Below are 25,438 nucleotides of genomic sequence, written 5' to 3' on the forward strand. Positions count from 1 at the left end.
CTGTGTGTTATAGTGTTTTTCGGCCGTGAATCATTCTTTTCGTCCCCCTTTTCCCGCATACTTTCAATCGTCTTCTCCCTGAATTGCGGGCATCGAAAGTGTCCTTTCTTATGTGTCTTGTTCTTTTTTCTCCTTCCCCACCGCTCCTTATTTATGTCTTTTTTGTATATTCGCACGAAACGACAATTCCATCGAGGTGCTCTGAAATCCCGGTTGTCGAATTAAGGTACCCGCATTCCTCCCTGATCGGAATGCGGGCGCCTAGACGGGGAAGCGAACTACGCACATCCGTACCTCGAGGTTTGCCGAAACACACTGAACGATCGACGAAGATAAAGGAAGCACAGAAAGTGACCTTCTTGCTTTCTTCGCAGTTCTTCGGTGTTCGGTAACTTCAACAGCCTGGTTTCAGGCCTATACTTCCCTATTCCCATCGAATCGCGTCGTTTTACCTCGAATACCGAACAAGCGGCACTCGCAGTGCAAACACCCTTTGTTATAAGAGTACCGACGAGACCCTAAGATAACAGCTTTGTAGGGGAAGAGACTCAGCTCCAATATGCCGCAGACACTGAAGCGTACGTCGCGGTTGGCCATTGCACGTTTTACATTTTCCTTGCAGTGTGAGTAAAAATTCGAGGCATGAAGACGGCAGCATAGCTTAGTGAGTAAACGGGTGTAGCTGACATTGTAGTTTTTTTTTTAATCGCCCGGTTGGCCGTACGGCGTATAGTTGTTAAAACAATGCGTTTAGTTTTTTCTTCGTGAAGAAGCTGCATAAGTGGCCCGTTGAACTTATCGCCCGTAATTAGGCGTTCGTAGCCTTTGGGCTGGTCTGTCTGCATCCCTGCACCGCTGAGCTCATTCTCTCTTGTAGCCTTTTTCTATAGGCATGGACATAGCACAGATGTCAGCGTATCTGCTTCAGACAAGGGGCTAGAGCTCTTTGAGCACTCCACAGGATCTTAAGGTGCTGAACCCCAGGCAGAGGTTGCGGGAAGGGTGAGGGTCATCCCAGCACGAAGTCTCCGGAGGGAGATTTCCTTCACCCGAGTTAGAATGCAAAGAAGAGAGCAAGCACATTGGGGGATCAGTAGTGGAGTTCAGCAGGTTACGTAATACGTAGAGAAGACAACCGCTGGTGTATTAGTTTAACAGAACGGGTGCCAAATGTACGAAAGCGCATTCGATGACGGCATAGTTTAAGAAAGTGGGTTTAGATTGGGAAACTTGCGGACATAGGGTGGAACCGGCTGACGCGAGGCAGGGGCACTTTAGGATCGCTGTGGGAGGCCTTTGTCTTAAGATGGAAATAAAATAAACTGATTATGATAATGATGATGATGGCCCTTTTATGTCGCATTGAGTAACGGAGGCTTAGGACAGGTTTCACACACACACATAAAAAAACAAAAAAAGAACTGAGGGTAAAAATCACATAGAAACGAAAATTGAAACAATAAAATGGAATGATTAAACTGAAGCATATTAAATGTAACACCAGCATGCTCACATATATCAGTTATAGACAACCAGAAGGTTAGGAAAGAACGTAGAAGCACCATACAACAGGCGGTAGTGAACATGTTTACTTACTGACTAGCCGCAAAATCAGAGAGGTCCGATCACTAAATTTTTACTTTTGTTTTCAATTTCGAATGCACATACTTCGACGTGCAATCAATTTCATTTGAGAACGGCAGCCGCTCTCTCTGCTTTGCCATTTCTGCAGTCTCACCCAAAACTCGTTTTGAGCGTGTGTCTCGTGGCAGCGGTCGCCTCAGGGTCTTCCTTCTGCCGCAGGCTGCAAACGGGCTGGTCGGTGAAGACGGGCGCCCTGAGCAGCTTCTCGCGACAGGAGCAACTCAACGACAGCGAGCAGGAGCTCATCGTGGACGTCATCAAGAGGGCCGACACGCTCGAACAGCTCGAGAAGCGACGGGTCGGGTGAGCGGGCTCCTTTCCTTCTTGTTCTCTTTCTAGTCTGCGGTGTCGGTTTTCGCTCGTCGCTGTCATTTCCTAGCCTGTCACTGCTTAAAGGCCAACTGCAACGAAATTTATATTTTGCTTAATTTGTTCCAAATGAGCAGTAAGTGCCACTGAAGAAACCTTGGCAGAGCCGCAGACTGGACAGTTGCATAGTTTTCTGGTTTTAGCAGCCTTTAAACGGCACCTAAGCAGACGATGCGTGCACTTGGTAGGTACCGCTAGACGCAAATATCGGCACTCCGCGTCCGACATTTTTTTATTGCGAAAGCACTGCTCGCACTTTCGGCCCATGGGTGGTCGTGGCGCCTCTTTACACAGCTGCGCGTCACGTGACCGTGTGACGTCACGCCAGACCGAGAGACGGGGCACGAGCTCGCGGCATCGATGGTGGAGGCGAAGGCTTGCGCGCCGCTGCTGCGGCGCTACCGAGAGAGGGCGCTCGCTGGTGTGACGTCACGCTAGGAGGATAAATGGGGCTACAGCTCGGCTCCTCGCAGTGGTCGGCGCGCTGCCTTGCGCTATGTCGGATGATGTATAGCCATAAGTTTAACAAAGGGCAACCATGTCCACACCATCAGCCGAACCAAGGCGCAGTCAAGGGTATTGCTTTCGCAATCATCCAGGCTTAACCAAGCTAAGCCTTCAGCCAATTTTTTCATCCACGCATTTTGAGCGCGCCGCGGGCGCCGGTCGATCGGCCCAGCTGGGTCGCGGCGGCCACGCCTGCAGGACCACTGACACCAATCAGAGCACGTGGTAGTTCCGAGCACATCAGCAGCAAGAGGTAGGGTGCGTCGAAGCACCCTAGCAAGAGGGGGCCAGTCGCGGCGCCTCGTGGCATCCACGATATCTACGCTACGCAGAAGCCTGGCGTCCGACATTCTTAAAGGCCATGCCGAAGAGTCGCGCATAAGGCCATGCATCAGTTGGCCTCTAGCTGCCTGCCCTATAACTCCTTTTCCATAATCTCCCGTGTACTCCCAAGGGGAGGAAGTCTCTAGTTCGTAGCCTGTCACAGTGAACGTAACTCCATTAGAGCGCCTCGAGAAATGTCGAAGCTAAAGCATTCTACTACAATCGAAGTTAGATATTCGTTACAGTTGTGCAGAATCTACGAGATATTGAGAAGACTTAAAGGCCAACTGCAACGAAATTTTGAACCACGCAAGAAAGGTTAGTTTAAGATAACGAAGGTGTAGAGGAGCCGCCACGAAAAAATTTGGTGCTTGAAATACGAGTGGAAGCGTAACAAAAAACTCGAAAAATACATGTTTTTGATACCCAAACAAACAAACAAACAAACAAGCAAACAAGCAAACAAACAAAGTGCCGCCATCACCTCTATCCGGAAGTGACGCATCACTTAGAACTAGCGGCTCCTCGCCATGATCTTCGAGTTAAGGCGCCGCCTGCGCCAGCTGCTCGCCGAAAAGCAGCTCGGAGGCGGCATGCTGGGGCTCGCGTAATAGCGACGACCACCAGGTGCGCGCGTCTACTGCTAAGGTGCTGTTCAAAGGCTTCTAACAAGAAAACTACGTAATTACCAGCCATACTGCTTGGCCAAGATTGCTTTTGTGGTATTACGATGTCCCAGCTAACGTTCGTCAAGCTGGCCAAGGAAAAAAAATGGTATTTAGAAAACATGGTGCGAGATATGATTTTAAGACCTACGGTTTCAGTTTCAGCTTCAATTTATTATTCTTTCAAGATACATTGCTGGTTGTTAATAGTATAACGGCGAAATTCCCAAAGTCAAACGACTTCAGCCGGACCGTCGGTTAACAAGCTTGGTACAAAATGGTTAATTAGTGCAGCAGTGTAAAATTATGCAATGTATAAGTAAATAAAGGTGTTCGGTCATCGCACCTCTGATGACTGAACACTTATAACGAGCTTTTTCTTTTTTTCTCGTGCGCGTCGCAGGCGTTTGGTTGACCGGCTGGAGAACATGAAGCGCAACGCGCTGGGCAACGGCACGAGCCAGTGCGTGCTATGCGCCAACGAGTTCGGGCTGCTCAGTGGTTCTCCGCTCATGTGCTACGACTGCAGGAAGGTGGGCAGCTGCAGAGTGCGCCGCGGCGTCTTGAAAGCGCACGATGCTCCGTGGGCACGCTGTTTTCTTTGTTCTATACCTGCACCAAACTACCGCTGTCCCCTTTACCACTTGACGTTACGTGTGAGCATGGATGTTCGAATAACTTCCGAATAGGATATCAATGCGAATACTCTAGAAAAAACGACTACTTCCTAATATCGAACAGAATGCGGAATACTTCATTATTTATAAGCAAAGAGGAATTTGAATCTTGAGCGCAGTCCGTTCCGTCAAAAATAATGAGCCATAGCACTCTGTGGAGGTGGACGACCACTCTGCATACGACACAGAGGTGACACAGAATTTTGAACATAGGTAGGGACTCATTTACCGTGAGGTTTGTATAGACCGTTTCATCGGGCGAGGAGGATAGGGCGCGCGGAGAGTCTTTCCTCCTCTCTGGCTTGGGCGATCCGGCGCGGCGCAGCTTGGAAGTATTGCTGTCGCATGCTGCGGAACGATTTTGAGATGTTTTAGATGGTACTTTGGGAAATTTACGCCATGTCCGTTCATATAAGGTCATCAGGGAAGCCTTTCGGTGCATCGGTAACTACAGTAGGCGGAAATATCTTTTGGGGGCGCAAAAATGTGACGCGTTTCATCAGCCGCGCTATACGCACATTATCAGTCGCGGTGTGTGTATGTGTTGTGAACTATTTTGCTTTTATCAGTTTTAATTCAACAAAAAAAAAACTGGTGTATCTGTATTAACAGCATGAAATGGTAAATCTGCTCAATATCTGATCGCTTGGCGTAAGGAGCAAAACATGAAGCATAAGAGCGCATGCTCGTGCACGGCCAACCTAAGGATACCACGAAACATCTAAGCGGCAGGCGCAATCAAATATTTGTGATGCACCGGCATCGTTCTCGCGCATTTCAAGTCTAGTAGGCTTCAAATTACCATATGTCTACGGTAGCCTTCTTGCATGAGGCCGATGGCGCTGCTCAACACAGCGATCACTGCGGTTGGTGAACCAGCATGGTACATATGTAAGCTGTGCGCTTTGGCATAGCATTTTTTGCCTGCATACAGCCATAATATATGAGGGATCGCATGAAAAGAATGCGATGCCTATTTTTGAGGACAAAATTTCCGTAATACGTGTGTGCGCGTCGTAGAGAACGGAACGAACACAACCGAAAAAGAAATTCGGTTATCATCCTCCTTCTCGAAAAAGCAAGAGAAAACGGGCTAACGCCGCAATAGGGCCTCGCAGGGTCATGCCGCAGAACGTTTATAAATATATAACCGCTGATGCCGTATGCTTGGACCATGCGGTGTATATAGAACAAAGATATATATAATCCAGCACCTACCACTGCTTAGAACGCTCGCGCAGTTCGTAAGCGGTCCCTTTGCTTGACAAGCGTAATTCAGACTATAAGGTATGCTGCTATCACTTGCCAAAACTATTTTATTCAGGGGCGGAAACCTCATCCATCGAACCCAGTAGTCACGCAATGTAACCTGCAGCGAACAGTTTGAACGCTTGTCAAAGTAAAACATCACAGCTCCTATCGTAGCAGAACGGTACCCACACTCACGCTGTTACGATCGTCGCGTATGTTTCATGGCTCCTAAATCACAGCTCAGAAATAGAGGATAATACTGCAATAAGGTCACATTAGTGATTGGAACATTCAGAAATACGCAAGTGATCTCCGAGGCTGATTGTAGGCATGAATATGCCTGTGCGCACACATCGCGCTGCATGCTCCGTCCACCTCAACGCCAGCAGAAATTCCGACCATGACTCCTTAAACCACTTCAGCACGTCTTACAGAACCGTTTTCCACGTGAAACACGCACCTCATGCTAAACAGACCACACGACCGCGGAAACAAACGCCAGAAACTGCCGCCGAGCGTATACCTGCCATGCGAAAGATCGCTTTCACCCAAGCCAGTATGGCGCTGCTCATAGGCGGCGCCACTGCGTTCACAATATGGCGGCGCCTACGAAAAAACGGTCTATACATTCGCGTGGGGGACGGGCCCGCCGCCCTAAGGAGCCAGAAGAAACTAGACACGTGGGACGTTTCGACGGCACCTCCAACAAGGAGCGGAAGGATGGGACAGGAGACAAGCGAGCGCTTGGAACGCCGACAAAGAGAGGGCGGTGCGAACGTAGACATGGCCGACGCAGGTCAAAGTGTAGCATCTGTTCTTAACAGGTTAATATTATGCGAAGCATATTAACGTAGGTTTCGGGCCTTCGCGCGACGCCCGGCGGTGGCCACCATTGACCCTGAAGTGGGGTCACGTGACATGACGTCACGTGATGACGTCACACAGGCTGCAGATGGGGCCTTATATCGCGCCGTCGGTCGCCTCCCGGCGGTGGCCACCACTGACCTTCAAGTGACCTTCAAGTGGCCTTCAAGTAGGTCACGTGACATGACGTCACGTGATGACGTCACACCGGCTGCAGATGGGGCCTCATATCGCGCCGTCGGTCGCCTCCCGGCGGTGGCTACCATTGACCCTGAAGTGAGATCACATGATGTGACGTCACGTGATGACGTCACACCGGCTGCAGATGGGGCCTCATATCGCGCCGTCGGACGTCGCCCGGCGGAGGCCTCCACGCTTCGGTTCGCGCCGTCGCGCGCGACGCGGCGGCGGCGCCACCATCGCTGCATCACGTGATATGTGACGTCACGCCAGGGATGAAGCGGCGCGCGCCCGCCGTCGCGTCAGTCTCTGTGCCCGCAACCGCGCCAGCGTCTTTGCGCCGGGCGTGTATGCGGTCAAGATGCCTCCAAACGCTAAGGATACGCTAAGGCTAAGCCTCCAATTTTTTTTGATACGGGTTGTATTTGAACCAAAGATGTTAAGCTTATTCTTGCAAGTTCGCGGAGTGCTTGAAGCCTGCTTCATCTCCGCCGCGTGTCGGCACGGTATTTCACTATCTTCGGGATCGGCCCACGGTTTTTGGTCTACGGACATCGATCCGCTGTCGCTGTAGAAAGCAGGACTCGCATCCCTGATGTCTCGTCGTGTCCATTTAGTGAATTTTAATGTTTCAGTTTCTGTCGGAATAGAAATTTGAAGTGCCGAAATTTCTGGCACCTTTGAAACCTTTAGCACGCTGTGCAGGTCCTGTAATAGCACAGCGTAAGTAATAACATTTATTTTAAAATGTTAGCCCTAATATCGTTTTACCATTGTGAATTGTCTGAATTTGAAGAGTTTATATAAAAGGGGCCCGCTGTGAATGAAATGTCAGCGCGCCGCACGTAAAACAGAATAAAAAAGAACGAAAGCTTTGAGGAACGATTCGGTCAAGGCCAGAGCAACTTGGTGTTTGAATGCAATAGCATCTACCTTGCATACCGAAGCTCGCCCGGCTCCAAAAGCAATCTGCTCCCTGTTCGCTTTGTCTTCTACGCGAGATTAATCGTACGTGAAGTATTTCCAAGTGTACGTGTGGGAAGCCGGTCAAGTGGTAGAAGTAGAGATGGGCTGGGAAAGCTCACAAGGACGTCCGTGTGTGTGTGGGGGGGGGGGGGGGGGTGAGGAGGGGGAGAGGCAGAGGCGGGTCAACGACCACCGTAGTTGCACTTCGCTCCTCGAAGAGGTAGGACATATGTCTAGTAAGCTCCTGAACAACACTTTGCAACGTGGTGAATGCGGTTTAAATCATAGATGTGGGACCTCAGAGAGGTGTGACGCAATGCTAAAGCATTTATCTCGCATTTACCACTAAATCGCCACTGATCTTTTTTGTTTAGGCGTTCAGCTTTTTTTGGGAACTAATCGCTATTTCTTACGAGTTCTAACCGTTTTCGTGGGCCGATCCGAACGATCATCATCATCATCATAATCATCAGCCTATTTTTATGTCCGCTGCAGTACGAATGTCTCTCCCAGCGATCTCCAAGTATTACTGAAGTCCAAGTAACCAGTCGTCTTGCGCTGACTGGTTCCAAATTGTGTCTGCAAATTACGTAATTTCTTCACCCCATCTAATAACCTGCTGTCCTCAGCGGTGCTTCTTTTCCCTGGCACCCATTCTGTAACTCTAATGGTCAACAACCGGTTATCTACTCTACGCATTACATGGCCTACCATTACATTACATGGCTGCATATTTTAGAGCGCAGCTATTAGGTGCCCGTTCACGGGTTGAGCTCTAGTAGACTGTAGTTGAGCGTCGGCGTCCCTCCATTGACGTAACCAGCGAACTCGGTCGTGCCACTGCTCGCGCGTCCGTCGTCACCTTCTCCCACAGCTGGCACCGATGCCGCTCATCACGCCGGCGTTCCCATCCTGCCCCTCCCTCTGCGAAGGCACTGACTATAGAGGCTAGAAAGGTTCTCTAGAACTTTCTATAGCCTCTATACGTTGACTGCACTGGCCTACTGCCCGTCGGTGCGGTGATTTCGGTCTCAGATTGCTTGCCTCAAGATATCGCGAAATGAAAACACGTACCGAGCTGCGCTCAAATTTCGCGTCATGGAAAATCGCAATCGTCGGACACTTTCTTTCTCTCAATTTCAACTGTAATGTCGGCTGCCGCCGTTTGCTCTATAATCCGCACCGGTGTCTTAATAGCTCTTAGCGCTACGCCTAACATTTTCCCCTCCGTCACTCTTTGCGAGGTCCTTGACATTTTCTCGAGCTTATTTGTCAACCTCCGAGTTTCCAACCCATATATTAGCACCTGTAGAATGCAGTGGCAATGTTAGTGGCACTTTTCTTTTCAACGACAGCGGTAAGCCCCCGGTCATGATCTGGTAATGCCTTCCGCATGCGCTCCAACCCATTTTTTATTCTTACGTGTATTTCCTTCTCTGTATATATTTGCCTCTGTCTCATCTCTGGTGTCCGCATGCACGGTCTTCTTAAGTCTCAGCGCGCGCACGATTGTTCCTGGGCCATGCGCCGTGCAACGCAACTTGTTGCGGCGTCTGCTGCTGTACGCATTCGGTTCAATCACCGAGTGCGGGAAAAAATGCGCACTCTCCTGACGTCTGAATAGTGCTAGCGACCAGTCGCACGGCGTGCGGTTGCTTTGCTGAGACGTTTGAATCTTCTTTCTCGTCCTTCTAGAGGGAACGAAAGGGGGGGGGGGGGGGTAGAGTAAGCTCTTTACAATTGGATCGGTTTTTCGAATACCGCTCTCTCTCTCAAGTATATACCCTGAGCCGCCGAAAACGAGAAAGGTGAAAATAATAAAACACATCGCAGGAAATGAATGAAGAAAGACTGTTACGATAGTCGTCCGCCGTTCGAGTGAGTCTCCACGCATAAGGTACACCTGCCAGTCGCTCGAACAGGGGAAGCAGCTGCGCGTTTTCGCACGCCAAGAAGGCTTGCGCCGGCCGTTTTGCTGTAGCGCAATTCATCGGGACGCCGACGGCGAGCCCACAGGTGTGCGCGTGGGCGGGAAAACGCCTCCTCCCCTTTCGATCTCGGCCCTAGGGGCGTCTCTCTCGGCCTTTCGAGACGAGTCTACAAAGGGAGTTTCGCTTAATAAATGGCGACGGCTGCCTCTGAGGGACGATCTACGGGTGAGCGAGGTGCGGTATTGCGGAGCGGATATTTTCCGCCCGTTGCGCCGGTCTTCGTATGAAGGCGAGCTCTTGCGGTGTGGCCGAGTCCTTGCGCGTGCTTAAGCTGCTCGTGTGTACGCTTGTGCGAGTGCGTTTGACAGGAGAAGAACAGAAGCTGTAGCGTCGACGATATTCGCTTACGCCCGGAACGATCTGCGCTGCTCTTTTTGAGATCGGTGGTCGCGCGGTCTCCGAGTCTCTGAGCATGCACATTTCAGCGGCTGCCATTATTTTTTTCTTGTGTCTGTTTTCCCCGTTCTGAGTGTGTGCATGTTTTAGGGACCATAGTGTGTGTGTGTGTGTTTGTGTGTGTGTGCGTGTGTGTGTGTGTGTGTGAGTGTGTGTCTGTGTGTGTGTGCGTGTGTGTGTGTGTGTGTGTGTGTGTGTGTGTGTGTGTGTGTGTGTGTGTGTGTGTGTGTGTGTGTGTGTGTGTGTGTGTGTGTGTGTTGCGAAATAAAATGGCTCGGGGTCGGCAGGGTAGTGGATCACAGATGTTTAACGAGATGGTAAGGATATATATGTTTTCTTCGCAACAGAGTATAGTGGCAGTGCCGCGCAGCCTTCAAAATTTATGGCGCGTGACCCCGCCCATTGTAGTTTTCTGAGATCACGGTTACACGGATATGCGGCATAACCATTGCTTCGACGCTACGCTGACAGAGGGCACCACTGTTCTCTTCGTCGAGTAAAATTACTTCTTTCCGTGCCTCACCGCTTCATAGAACACGCACTTGTGACCATACATGGGCACCCTCACGAGGGCCTTCCTCACTCTCATCTGCGCTCATCTCACCGTCATCTCTACCGTCTCTCATCTCACCATTTCATCGCACCCACCTCACCATCTCATCACATCGTCTCACCCTCATCTGGTGAAGTGAGGATTGCATTCGGGAAGATTGGTGAGGTTGAGTTGAGGGCGAGGGAGGGTGCGGTAACGATCTGAGGGTAAATGAGGAAAATGCCATTCATAATGATGAACTGCATAAAAGTCACTCAGATCATATGCATGGCGGGTTTAAAGCCTAAAGTTTTCAAGCGCGCTGGCAGGAAGTCTCTCTAGCACAGATGTACGTTGAAGCCCACTTTTAACTGACTAGAGTCATAAATGGCTGAACCTAAACAGAAACACAAAACCTAACGAACCTAAATACAAAGAAAAACAAAGCTATATTCGCGGCGTAGGACGGCAACGAGTGCATAAAAAAATAAAGTCAAGCACCGGAATACGCGGCTCTGTGCCACAACTACGGTTTACGCCTCCATCATCCGTGTTTTATGCTCGCGTTTAGCGCAACTGACAGCAAATGTAGTTGTCAGCAGTGTCACCTGCTGGAATTGCACATCTGAACTTATGGTACATGTATAGTGTCACAGACGATACTATGGTTGATCTCGTGAACCAAAAAGGACTTCAGAAATTCTCAACGCCTGGCGTTATGACCGACGCCTCAAAAGGAATTACAGCGAGCTGGACCTCCTGCGGTACTGTAGTACATCATGGACAAGTGACATTACGTACAATCAAGCTTCTTTGCGCACAGACGCAGCAGGAAAAACTTTTGTTTACGAGGCATGCCTTAGTTTAGTACAGTGCTGGAAAGAAGGAACTGTGATCTATCCCGACTGCAAAAAAAAAAGCACATGCGCCGCAGAAACAAAAGCGTGTGCGCACGCATGCATGCACAAACAAACAAACAAACAAACAAAAAACAAAAAAACAAATAAAAATTTGCATATTGGTTAAAGATCCCTTTTTGCACACATAATGTCTAGGCGAACTAAATCCAGCACTGCCAAATCTAGTTCTTACAACACATCGTGATGAACAAGAAATAAGAAAATTTCTTGTAGATTAACAACTCTCGTGATACTCATATTTAAATTATTAGTGTTTTTTATCCCTCTACATTCCTCATATATTAGCCTGGTATGAAGACATTTTTATCATCTATATGTTCGATTAAAGAGAAAGTCTGAGCTCTGAGGCCAAGAAGACTTTTCTGGGTCTGACTGAGCTAGTCCGAGCGAACCTGGCTGAATTTAATTCTGGTGAACGTGAGTCTGAGTAAGCGTGACTAAATAGAATTTTTGTTAGTCTGAGTCCAAATGAGCTTCGCTGATTATAACTTTTGCAAGCCTGAGTCCTAGTGAACCTGGTAGAGTAGAATTTCGTTGAATCTGAGTCCGAGCGGGCTGTGAGCAAAAAAAAAAAAAAGTCCAGAAAGGAAAGGAAAAAAAAAAGATTTCTGAGTGAGTCTGAGTGAGCTCCGTTTATTTTGCTTACCTATAGCCAAGCGCCTAAAGCAAAGCAGCGTGGCACGTTTTGACAATAGGAGCGACACTAGACAATCAGTGTAGTAAACGGAACTCGCGGGTCAAGCAAATGGTTTATTTGAAAGTTGTAGGAAACGGAAGGTAAGAGAATAGTAGTAGCCTTTTCAGTATGAGGGTGAGCGAGGGCGGATAATTTTTCTTATTGGCGAGGACGAGAGTGAGAGAGGTCGGTTAAATGTTTCAACGTGAGGGTTAGGTTAGGACGGTGCTTGCGTCGTAAGGCTGATGGGGGGAAAACGAAAAAGTGAGGGCATATGCAAACCTTTGCTTTTGAGGTTTTTTTGAATGAGAATGAATTGCCGACATGGTATTAAACGAAACGCATTCAGAAATTCTACCTCCATGCGAAATTTGAGCGCGAACTAACCACAGGTGTTGCTAGAAGGGCCACATATACGTGGCCTTCTTTTCTCGATACATTGGGTGTCCTTTATTTTTTATCTGGAGAATTTGCCAGCACAAGGCATATACGTAGTTAAGAAAACAACAAAAGTGCATAAGATAAACCCATGCATCCCGATGTGATGCACGTACGAAAGCAATGAGTTAGCGCATCTGCTGTCCGTTTTACAACCTGCGTAGTGCTTTGGAACATCTAGGTTTACTTTGGCGTCCTTGAACAACTTAATTGTGCCAGATATTCTGATTACAATGGCTCAGCCTCAAAAGGTGTCGAATGTCCACCGCGGACGCAGGTTCCGGGTACTTATAACCATCATGGGATTGTCACGCAGTCTCTTCGCCACGCTGCAATGGTGACTTCGCTTGTCCTTTCATGCACGCGTTCTTCTTTGTGTATTTTGTTGGGTTCATTTCTCGCAGGCTGTGTGCAGCAAGTGCAGCGTGGACACATACGGTGCCCAGAAGGAACAAATATGGCTATGCAAAATTTGCTCAGAGACCCGAGAGGTGAGTGGTGATAGGCTTTCCTTCTTTTGTTGTCTCGCGGCTCTACGTGGCGCGTATTTGAGGTGTTGCTTCTTTGATCGCTTGGAAGACAGAAGTAATCAAGGCTTCGACGGAACAGTGCCTGGTCAGGTAGAAGCATCATCCATACGGCAAGTTGCGAAATAATGTAAAGGAAAAAGTAACTGGGACGAGGCGATAACGTGGGACGTGGTTCATCGTAACGGGAAGGTAGGGACACGCCGGCAAGACTACGCCTGGAATCGCTGCTTATGCGAACCACAGAAAACGCGCCAAAGAGGACGCTAAAGAAGACTCAAGACAATCGGGTCAAAGTGTATATTCTCGAATCCTGTAGCGAGTACTCAAGCATTTATAACCGAACCTTGTAGTGACCGGCTTATTGAGATCAAGAAATCCCGCAACGTCGCCGTTCTTTTTCTTTTTGTGACTTCGTTGTAATAATGATAGACGAGTGAGGCAGTCGTTAGAAGGAAGTAAAGGCGGCCAGGTTGACTGCCTTTCGTGAAGTCAAGGGTCTCTAAAGGTGACGGCAAAAACAATTGAGTGTCCGCCGAGATGGCTAAACAGATATGGTGTTCTGGCGCTGAGCACGAGGTTCAGCATGATGCTGAGCAGGAGGTACGAAGAAATAACACTCGTACAGCCACATTTAAGGAGAGGAGTAGTGATGGTTCGCCAACAGAACAGGGTACAGCTCGGCCGGAAGAGCATGGCCCGCTACTCACGACTAGGGTAAGGACTAACCGAAATAAGTGGAGTCCTGTGTTAAAGAAGCGTACTGAAGGAAGGCATATCTGGTCGAGATAGAACCGGCGCCCTCCAGCTATGGTCTCTGGCCCGCGTGGTAAGTTGGGTCGCAAGCGGTTATGGTACCGTGCGCCTTCTGCTTTCGAAGCGAAGGTTTATTTGCCTATCGTAAGTAAATTAGTAAGTAAAGTAAAAGGGGTTTGGAGTGTCGTCGTCGTCTGTCTAGCCGAGTAGATTCGGCGGGCGGTTAACACAAGCTGTCACAGTAAAAAAAATGGCTGTGGCTTAGGTAAGGTTAAGCCCAGGATGCGAAGCATACTAGCCTTTATTTTAGTTGTTGAACCACTGTTTAGCGTGGTGAACTGCTGTTGCTTGGCTATATTTGGTTCGGCTAGACGAAGAAACAACTCATGCGTTTCTCTGCTTCGCCTTCAAGAGTGGAACGCGACAGCGTTCCCGTCGACCCGCCATTACAATGGGCTACGGCGCAGCGACTACGCGCCCCGCATTGGACGCGGTGAGCGTCGAGCAACGCAGCGTTCGGCGCGGCAACGAAATGTGCGCCTGAGCAAGCGACGCACGCCTGAGCGTTAGAAACAGCTCGTTTCTAAGGCAACACCGCATTCACTAGAGGCGCTTTTGTACCGCTTTGAAGCATCGTACTCGTGGCTCAGTGGTAGCGTCTCCGTCCCACACTCCGGAGACCCTGGTTCGATTCCCACCAAGCCCGTCTTGCAAGAGTTGAGCCAAAGCCACTTCTCCTCTGTCGTGACGTCACGGTGTCACGTGATTTCATGGCGACACCGCCGCGCCTGAGGAGCTGGGTTGAGCTCTCGTAATATGCTTCGCATAAAAAAGAAAGACCGATAAATAAATGTGTGTCAAATGGTGGGATTTGAAACGGTCTCCGAGCGCACTAGCCCGGCGCTCTGCCGCTGACGCTTTTTTTTTCTTCATTGATTAGGCCACCGACATATGCATAGTACAAAAGTATAACAGCCTTACCACTATTAGCGCGAGCTATAGCGTTTTGAGACGAATGGCCCGTGGGTCGCGTCGCGTAGGTAAAATTTACTTACGAAAGTCGGGTCGCGACAGTTTGCCCCGTCCTGTTTACAGTACAAAGCAGTAAAAGACTTCGCTTTTGTTGACCTTCATTTTCGGTGGGCTCTTCGCCATGTTTGCACACACGTTTGCTCGAACGATGATATTCGACGTTGTGCGACTACTCGCGACATCAGTACAGCATCCGAAAAGTTTCCGACGGTGATTCCAGCAGCCGGAGCCGACACGTGTTCGTCGGAAACACGGCTGCTTGAACCTGTTGGAGAGAGAGAGAAAAAATGGCTGTGGCTTAGCTAAGGTTAAGCCCAGGATGCGAAGCATACTAGCCTTTATTTTAACGCGACAGCGTTAAGGAGCTCGTGTCGCAGAAAAGCCGGTGTCGTCGGCGTCGGCTCAGGCGTGCGGCGCTTGCTCAGGCGCACATTTCGTTGTCGCGCCGAACGCTGCGTTGCTCGACGCGCACCGCGTCCGATGCGGGGCGCGACGCCGCGAGCGACGGCGGGAGTTGGAGCGCCGGTTCTCCTCTGTCGTGACGTCACGGTGTCACGTGATTTCATGGTCACCGCCGCGCCTGAGGAGCTGGGTTGAGCCCTCGTAATATGCTTCGCATAACGTCGGCTCAGGCGTGCGGCGCTTGCTCAGGCGCACATTTCGTTGTCGCGCCGAACGCTGCGTTGCTCGACGCGCACCGCGTCCGATGCGGGGCGCGACGCCGCGAGCGACGGCGGGAGTTGGAGCGCCGGTTCTCCTCTGTCGTGACGTCACGGTGTCACGTGATTTCATGGTCACCGCCGCGCCTGAGGAGCTGGGTTGAGCCCTCGTAATATGTTTCGCATAATAACGTTTATTTGCACCCGCAAAAAGAGCCCCGAGGAGGCAAGAGTCTTCCTGTCTCCTCGGCTTACTCCTCCCCGTTCAGCTGGCTGATGCTCCTTGGAGCTCAGCGGTGTCCAGGGCCATGCGGATGACTTCTCTTTGGTCATCTTCCTTCGAGCTGGTCATTAAAGTCTCCCAGGATTGTCTATCCCTGTCTGGTTTATTGTATCGAGGACATGTCCATAGTATGTGGATCATGTCCGCCTTTGCCCCGCAGTGTTTGCAACTCATGGCCTCAATGCTATCGTGCCATCTCTTCAGAATGTAGGGGTTGCAGATCACCCCCGCTTGGAGTTGCCTCCATGTTATCTCTTCTTGCTTACTTAGTTTCTTATGCGCCTCTGGCAGTGTTTTCCTTCCCATTCCATAATAATCGAGAATTTCGCTGTAAGTGTTTATACCTTCCTCTTTTTGTAGGGGCTCCCTGGCTGTAGAGGCTGCATTGGTGGACCGGTAAATAAGCTCTCGGGCCAATGCATGCGCTTTCTCATTGCCGGGCAAGCCTTCGTGGGCAGGAGTCCATATAAGGTTCACTAATTCTTCTGGAATTGGTCCTTTCTCCAATATGTTGAGCGCCTCTTTGGAGATTCTCCCTGCGGTATAATTCCTGATAGCCGTTTTGGAATCTGACACTATGATTTTCACCCCTTTTTGAGTCAAAGCTAGGGCTATGGCCACCTCCTCTGCAACCTCCACACTGTTTTGCGGGGTACTACAGCTCGTTGAGTTCTCACTGTTAGCCTGTGTCGTCACTGAGACAAAACCTGGTCTGCTTTCATATTCTGCTGCATCCGTGTAGAACACCCCTTGCTGTTTATCTAGTGATTTTTGTAACGCTTTAACCCTGTCTTTCCTCCTGTCCTGGTGGTGACTGGGATGCATATTCTTCGGGAGTGGTGGTATGCGTATCCTGTCTCTGATTTGTGACGGGATGAACCTGTTGGACACTTCTGCGTTGTTGTTGTTGGAGGGAGGGGGGCGGGGCGGAATCACATCGCTAGTCCAGCTAGCGCTTCGTTCTAACAGACGCGCCGTCCTCCTCCTCCTCCTCCTCATTTTTTTTCTTAAAACGCGAGCAGATGTGGAAAAAGTCCGGCGCCTGGTTCTACCGGGGCCTGCCCAACTACATCGCGCCGGAGAAGACCGAGACGAGCTGTCGGTACGGGCCCGTGAGGAGCAGCCACAACGGCACCGAGGCGACTTCGGCCGCGCTCGCCGGTCGGGGCTGGCACAGGGGTGAGAGAACTTCCCTTAATCCCGGTTTCCGCTATAGAAATTACGCAACAGAATCTACAAGGGGTAAGAGAGCGATGCTGTGGCAATTCGCAGACACGTCCATGCTCAAGTGGCAAATAGGCATTCCCATAAACGTTCCGTGTTGTGTTTTCAAGTTTGTGTTGTACTTTCAGCTAGTAACAAGGGTATGTGCAAGTTTGGATGCTGCATGCCTATGAAAGCAAAACGTTCTGTGCGATTCTCCCTGTCTGATTATGCGGCAAATCCTGCGAGATCTAGAACCGTGTTTCTGGTGCTGGTGCTTGCAATGACACTATACTTGCGGTCCTGTTATTTGTTGTTCGTTATTATTCTCATCTTGCTTGCTTTTTTCTCTTTTGCTAAGAAATGCATGTCGGATGTTCGAATGGCCTGCTCTTAAGAGGCAACCAAAGAGAATTGAGGGTGTTATTGCCATTGAACTTCCGTGGGAGGGCAAGCTATGAAGTGGTCGAGGCTAGCGTATAAGTTACAATCTTCCAGGCTGTATGCATAGATCCAGGTGCTATAAATGTTCGTGTCTTCTTACGCATGCATGTGTATGCTTGAAGGATGTTAGCAATATAGCTCATGCATTCGATGTTGTGAGCTCTGTTTTCTGATAAACATTAGCGATAACCACGCACGTTGTCAGTGATGAAATGCACGCACTATACGGTATCTGAAACTGACCGATCAGCCGCGAGCACTTTCATGTCACTACAGCCAGTTACTGACCTGTGCTAACTCTTACTAACAATCTCAGTCGTTGAAAGTAAACATGTGAGGGACATGTAGGTTGCAGAGTGGTCCTACCAATGTCGAGCGCAGTTGTTACCTCACGTGTTATACATGGCTTTACGTCGACATAGTGTCGCCGTTTTGGTTGGTGTTATAATCACCGTTGTCCTCCTTAGTCGTATTCTATCTTATCTTTTTCTCTGCCACTTCCAGTTTCTTCCGGCCCAACTTCCCCACACAGACACTTTTTCACAATTTGCTATATCAAGATCGAATACACGATCTGTCGGGCAGCCTTTCAATGCCTCCGCTCTTAATTATTATACTTCTTTATCCGCAAGACTTCATCCAAGCTTACTCCGCTCTACATAAAAAAATTAGCATCCCTACTCACCTCTCCTGCCCTCCCCCCCCCCCCTCCACACACACACGATTCCTTAATAGAGGAGATGAAATTAGGAGAGATGAAACATGACTTTCGATTAATAAAATCGCCGCCCAAGCACTCCGTACAGCTGGTTAACCAGCGAAGCCGAAACGTCCGGCCCCGATGTTCATCACTGGGTTAATCCCGACGGTTCATTAAACGACGGCTTGGTAGGTTGCCGCATCCTCGGTACGCAGTCGCTGCTTGCGCTCGGCTGCACGAGCCTGTTCTTGTGCCCGGGATGCAGCATCGGCAGGGCGTAGACGCGCTCGTTCCCGGTTCTGCTCGCGAGGTTGCTGATCGAAAGCTGCCTGCTCTTCAGGAGTACGTATGACGCGTGGCCTACCAATTTCGGAGCCGAAGAGAAACTGCTGCGCGTTCTCGGCTGCGACGGAGAGAGCAACGACGCCACTACTGACGCAGCCAATCGCGCGCCTCTCTTTCTTTTTTTCGCGCATGCACATGGGGTTGCGCCGGATGAGTTTTCGGCGCACAGGCGACAGACGCATGGACAGATGAATCGGCTAACCATATACAGCTTCGCTGTAAAAAAGAAAATATCGGTCGCGCTGTTCTACGGCCATTCGCTCGAGGCACTGCTAAACCGCTTTAACTAAGCCTGCTCCGAAGGTTGGGAAAGTAGTCTAGTGAGGCTTAATTGACCCTGCCTTGGCCAGTCGCATTGCAGAGCGTCATGTTTGTAGCCTCCTTCGAGAGCATTAAGCGAAGCCAAGTTTGCGCTTTCGCATTGTTTTTTACTCCATCCGTTCGACCTGCGGGCAGAGGCTACAGTAGCTATAGCACCTCGTATATACTCTGAAGTGCAACTCCCATCCTTCGTCCCTGCGAAAGACGTGCCTTTCCACGTGCGACGCTGCGTTAACATTGCCCCCGAGCCATGGCTAACGGAGCCGCGCTCTGCAAACAGGACTCGCTAATGGCCCACTCTCGTTTGCATGCGACGCCTGCTTTGACCCGAGCTCGTCTCGATGTCACCAACGGAAAGAACCAGGGTCGCGCTTTGAAGATTCACTGCTATAGGCGCGGGAGAGTGGAGTGCTAGCCGTCGGACACCCTATTCACGGTGCGATGGATGATAATGTGACCGAGGTTGAGCAACTCCGTCTCCCTACGAGAGACTTGATCTCTCTATTTATATACAGAATTTTTTTTTGACGTGTTAGCGTATAACGGTGTCGTCCCACTGAACTTGAGAGGCTCGATCTCGTGCGATACTATATAAATATTAATTTCATGCGCTTTACGTTCGCATCGATGTATATACCGCGAAGTTACGCTTTGTGTAAGCAGCCGCGTTTATTGACGAAGGCGCGCCGTTCTTTCAGACGTGCGAGTTATCGTGGCTGCGGCGCGTGCTGTACGCAACGGCGTTTCGTGGTAACTAAACAGGTTATATTAAATAGGACGCAGCTGTATAAAAAGACAGTAAACGTAGTGCCCGAGTGAAGGGAGGGTGCTTGTATATAACGGTGCATTGAAGGATAAAAAAAAGTACTGCACGTGTTCCAGAGTATTATGCACACTGTGACGTTGTAGCGACGGTGAATAAAGACGCAGGGCCAGAACTGAGTTGTGAATTTAACTCTTTATTGGGCGAACCTGCACCCAGAAACACAGGCAACTCTCAGCACATATGATTGTGCCGCTTACACACTCGTCGATCGTCGAATAAATCTGATCTGCGACTTAATCGCGTCGGGTATTCAAACATGACTCGTCGAAGATTCCAGCATAATCGCTGTGGGCTCGCGTGCCTTCCAGAATGTGCAGCACTGTTCGAGTCGTGCATGCACTCTGATTAGAAAAGTTTCGGCTACAACGGAGGCAGCAGATAGAATCGGCGAGAATTATCGAGAATGTTTCGATACGTGCAAGTGACGTCATCCGCTGAGCGATAACATTTGCTAGCTGGTGAATTGCGGTCTCACCGGTAAAAAAGTAAACAAGCAGGTTTCTCAAATCGTGTACAAACAACAACAACAACAACAACAACAACAACAACAACAACAACAACAACAAGATTTCGGGATTTTGGGATGTCTGGCTTCGAAAGGAGCCTACCTTCGCTCTTTCTGTACATGCAATAAAATACCAAATTGGGAAAACTTTGGCTGCGTTAGTCGTGGTAATGTGTGTTTGACATGGCACCTTCTTTTTCCGCGTTTTGAACACTTGCTTGAATCGTCAGCAGTGTGGTGTGGCGCGGTAACATGAGCCGCAGCCAAACCCGGCGCGCGAAAATTTCAAAAATCTGCGAAACGTTTGAACCGGCTCCATTATTGCTTCCCTACGCACCGCGGTAACTCTGGGGTTCTGGCGTTTAGCTACTCAGATCGATGACTCGGGTTCGATATCGGCCTCGGCGGCCGCATTCCGGCTGGGGGTGGAATGCAGAGACATTCACGTACCGTGCACGAGTTTGCAAGGATTGACTGACGGGCTAGTTGGTTCATTATCAGTCAGCGCTTCAAGATGGGACACAAAGGAGAAACCACACACACTGCGCTTGACTAACAATTGCGTGTTTATTATATTGCTGAGCCTTTTATACATATCAATAAAGGCAGTGTCAACAAGACAACGAAAAGAAGGCACACATTATAAAAAGGCGAAAGACCTCGCGCCAAGCACAGTCTTGTTACAAGGCGATTTTGAGAAAATCGATTTCTTTCTTGGACAGATTAAGAGACGGGATGCTGACGCAATCAACATTTAAGCGGGTAATCTCAAAAGCCTCTAAGATTTCCCTGGTGCATTTAATACGGTGTCTATGCAGTTTTCGTGTGTGGTTATCCAAGCTCGTTGAGTGCTGGTGTCGGAGTTGACCTTAGCACGGGGGGGCCAAAAAACTTGCGCGGCGCAGAAAAAATAAAAACGCTGAAGCCCGCAGTATGACTGATCCTTTTAAGATCGTGTGATATCTGGTGCATGTAAGGCAGCACAACCACTTTGTCCGCCCTCTTGTGTTGCCCCGTTTCGGCTGGCGTCATTGCGCTTCCTTAGCAAACACCCGGCCACCAAAATTATCGCGTGCTTAGGATATCCTGGTGACACAAGGCGACCGACGAGCCCGCAGAAGCTGTCCGATACCATGTGCGCACATGATTTGTCGATTGCATTCCGAAAACAACGCGACACAATACTGATTTTTACTAGTTTACTATACACCGATGTGAACGGGAGCAGTGGCTTGTTGACTCTAGGGTCGTATGACCAGCAGACTTGCCAAACGCAGACATGCCTTTGGCCAAAGAAGGGTTTCAATTCAAGAAATCTGATTCATTTTCCAGCGTCTCATGGGTTAACATCAAGGGCTTCAAGCACTCGCGAAAACAGCAGCAATCGTCTGCACATTCGAATCGTAGCCAACATGTTTACAATCTAAAAGCACCAAATCATCCTCGTAGCGAAAGGTCTTGAGAACAGATGAACTAACGAGAGAGGAGAGGAGAATTCTGTCACAATAAGCTAAGTACAGTTCACTTATGAGTGGCGCTATGCAGGAGCCTATACAGATTCCATTTGTTTGAATGAAAATATCCGCCTTCTTTATCAGCCTTCTTTACCCACAGGAAGGAGACACAATGAATTATTCCGAAGGAAAGTGACAGTACTAGAAATTTCGAACTCACTACCTCGTTGTCTGGACTCTCTCCCACACGCGCACTCAAAGAACGTGTATGACCACGCACAAAAACCGTTTTGTTGACTGTGTGCAAGGGATAGTGTGTTCGGTGCCATTAAAATGTGGAAAACGATATATCGGCCATTCACGCCGTTGTATCAACGATAGGCCTAGAGAGCATAACAACAATGTAAAATATCTGGCAATCAATGTTCACTGGCAAGATTTGCGGAATGTCGAGAAGTGCTATTTTACAATTATACAGGGTGCATTTTCTCGGCTTTTTGCGGCACGGCTTGCCAGCAATAACCAACAAGGGCAAGACGAATCCACGCACAATACAAAGTGTACAGGTTCAAGCGCTCTGGATCTATCTAGGCCTGCCTCAGAGTGCATCAACAGTGGCGACTATAGCAATCGCTGGAGACCAACTTGTCAAGGCCCACATTTAAATTGAATTGCTCAGGACCTATATAAGGCATATAACCAGGACTCCTCGTCACCACTTATAGCCTCTCTACCAGCGGACAGACCACGCACCCATTTCAGCCAAACGATAACCGCACATGGTGAATCATTGCCAGCTTGTTTCACTCCTGCTACGAGACCTTCGATTCCTCCATGGTGCCTCGCTCAGCCGAAAATCAACCTGACAATACCTGACATCAAGAAAAAAGCTGATCTATCATCACCAACCTTTAAGCAACTCACGTTACTACTTTTGTACGAGAACTACCGTGACTCAACGCATGTCTACACTGATGAATCTGTCCTGCCAAACAGCTCCGCTGCGGCAGTCGTGATACCAGCGAAAGTTACAACCATCAAATTTAAGATGACTCACTCGACAACATCGACGGCAGCAGAGCTCGCAGCGCTCCTTACAACCCTCCATTACATCGGTGATGAACCGCCACACAAGTGGACGATCTTCTGCTATTCAAAGGCGGCGGTGCAATATCTACTGTCACCTTAACGACGCGAACCGCACGAACAGCTAGTATTTCAGATTGCAGAGACGATGCGTCATATAAGTGACACAGGCCATGAAATAACTTTCGAATGGCTTCCAAGTCACTGCGGGATTATCAGCAATGAACGGGCCGATCAAGCTGCCCGTTCAGCCCATACTGACGACTACCACGTACCGATACCATTTTCTAAAACTGACGCAACACGGAAGCTCCACCTGCTTGTGAACCAGTGAACCACGTCGTAATGGAATTAGCCACATTTCAGGAATTCTCGGCTATACTCCCTTGATCCCACACTAAGTTTTTCGAGTCCCATCGAAGCTTCGCCGTGGATACGCCACGCTTTTGTATCGACTGTGGTTGGGCGTTGCTTTTACCAAAGCCTAAGCGTTCCGCATAGGAATGGCCGACACCGCAACCTTTGACCGCTGCATGTGGCCATGAAGAATCGATTGGCCATATTTCGTGTGACTGCCCGCAGAGGGAATCCCTTCGCCACGAACTGGACCAACTCGATGACCGACCGCTATCGGAAGAAGGAATTCTACACCATCGACAGGACCTAACGTCACAGAAGAAGGCCGTGCAAGCGCTACTGCGCTTCATGCGATCTACCGGCCTTTGCGAACGTCTCTAACGGTAACGCCCTTCGCGCGTGTGTGTGTCTCTGTGTGTGCATTTTTTCTTAATCCTTTCCTATCTGTCCTCTTTCTAACGCCTATCTTCCAACCCCAGTGTAGGGTAGCAAACCGGGTACTAATATCCGGTTAACCTCCCTGCCTTTCCTATTAATCTCTCTCTCTCTCTTGCAATCAGTCGAAACCTAGCCTTTCATTTTCGGCAGTTTGGATATAAGCCTCTGTTGTCGCAGAGTGAAGCATTGCGTAAGCACCCTGATAAATGCACCTGGGAAATCTTGGAGGCTTTTGAGATTAACCGCTTCAATGTTGATTGCGTCAGCATCCCGTCTCTTAAGCTGTCCAAAAAAGAAATCGATTTTCTGAAAATTGTAACAACAATGTGCTGGATGCGAGGTGCTTCCCCCTTTTCTTCCTTTCCTTTTCACCAAAGTGTGCCTTATTTTTTGTTGTTGTTGACACTGCCTTTATTTCTCTGTATAAAAGGCCCAGCAAGATTATAAACACTCAGTTGTTAGTCGGCGCAGTGTGTGTGTGGTTCCTCATTTGTGTCCCGTCTTGAAGGGCTGCTCTTTCTGTGCATTGAGCACACGTCAAAGAACCCGAGGTAGACAAAATGAATCAGGAGCCTCGCACAAGAGCTTGTCTCATAATCATTCTTTTTCAACAGCGCAAATGACAAGGACGAGACGAGTGCACATACATAGTGCTGACCATACAGACACTGAGCTCACTAACAACTGCGTGTTTGTTACCTCGTCTCGTCCTTGTCCTTCGCGCTGTTGAACAAGAATGTTACAGCAACTTGCCTAAGCTTCTACAGTGTCTCATAATCATATCGTGGTTTGGGTGTGAAACCGTAAAATTTAGCTTTAGTTCAATTATTTTACTGCCTGCGTAGTTTTGGTGGCGTTAGTACTTGGCGGTCACGACTGCTGGCATATCTTCACGTCGGCTGTTATCGTGACGTGTCAAATGTGATGTCATGACGTCATTCCCTAGTTTTGTGGTGCCCTACTCCACTGCACTGCACCACTCCACTGCACTTGCTGTACGCATCACTGTCCGTGCGCTTTCACCCTCGTTCGCTGCAGGTACGCAGAATGAGAAAGACCTGAGCGACAGCTCCGAAGACGAGTCGAAAGCAGTACGCGTCAACAGGAGGGTCATCTCCAGGAAGGCTCTCTACGACTCCAGTGAGTGATGGCCGTGGCTTCGCTACGTATTACAGACTTTAGCCCCTTCAGTCCCAAAAATATGAGGTGCTGCGGATTGAGTAATTCAGTGTTACTTGGGTATTTTTATTCCGAGGTGATACAGACTACGCTGAAAAAAAAAAAGCCAAGGTGGTAAGGCTTGTTCACATTGCAGAAAAAAAGTAACCGATTACAATTAAAATTACTTCCCTGGAAAATGTAATTCACAGCAGTTACCAATTACTGCCGCACAAATGTAATTGAGCAATTACTAAAAACAGTAATCGATTACTGTAACGTTGCTTGCCTCCCGATATTTTATTAATGGGACACGCATACACTATAATAAGAGGAGCGGGCCTGGGCCTTTCAATGCACTTTTTGCAGCCCTTCACACGTTGTTTATCTCGACTAAGAACTGTTTTTCAAAATTTTCTTCGCTAATGTCTCCTCGTTTCTTGTGAGGACATCCGGCAGAGACAACCGGTTGCAGCAATGAAGACGGTTACTCACAACCATCTCAATCATCTCGCAACCATCCGCGGCGGACGCTTGTGGCCTGGTCACACAGCGTGTTGCAAAGACAACCCTAGCACAGACAACCCTATCTTAGCGCCAAAAGATGACAATCAAATGTATGGTGCATTGTATCTGGCTTTTGAACGTCGCTATTGGAAATTACAAATTAAACTTCAGCGTACTAGAAGGCAAAGCATGAGTGATATTGTAAACAAACCTTAGGAAGAAATCGAAAAGAAATTTTGTTTTGTAACTTGTTTGGGCAGTAATTAGCGTATGTAATGCGTTCCCGTGAAAGGGGTTGGAGGCCAGAGACTGCGTTTTCTTACGTTTTGACTGGTTGCCCGGATAATCTCATTTTGTTCTCGCAACGCTGCCCAGATGTTCTCGTTTCGTTCTCGCCCCACTCTCGTCTTGCGTACCCGGATAACGGCTGTAGATTT

General features: G+C 49.1%; 1 protein-coding gene across 1 annotated transcript in view; it reads left to right on the forward strand.

Moving 5' to 3' along the window:
* The window catches only part of LOC139056283 (rab effector Noc2-like), a 96,476-nt gene that overhangs the window by 53,149 nt on the left and 17,889 nt on the right, over positions 1–25,438 (forward strand). The window contains exons 3-7 of the mRNA XM_070534385.1: positions 1,804–1,947; positions 3,913–4,042; positions 12,805–12,891; positions 16,680–16,836; positions 24,375–24,476. Coding sequence (XP_070390486.1) covers positions 1,804–1,947; positions 3,913–4,042; positions 12,805–12,891; positions 16,680–16,836; positions 24,375–24,476 — 620 coding nt within the window. The remainder of the gene's footprint in view (positions 1–1,803; positions 1,948–3,912; positions 4,043–12,804; positions 12,892–16,679; positions 16,837–24,374; positions 24,477–25,438) is intronic.

Source organism: Dermacentor albipictus, chromosome 2 (assembly GCF_038994185.2).
Source record: "Dermacentor albipictus isolate Rhodes 1998 colony chromosome 2, USDA_Dalb.pri_finalv2, whole genome shotgun sequence".
NCBI lineage: Eukaryota > Metazoa > Arthropoda > Arachnida > Ixodida > Ixodidae > Dermacentor > Dermacentor albipictus.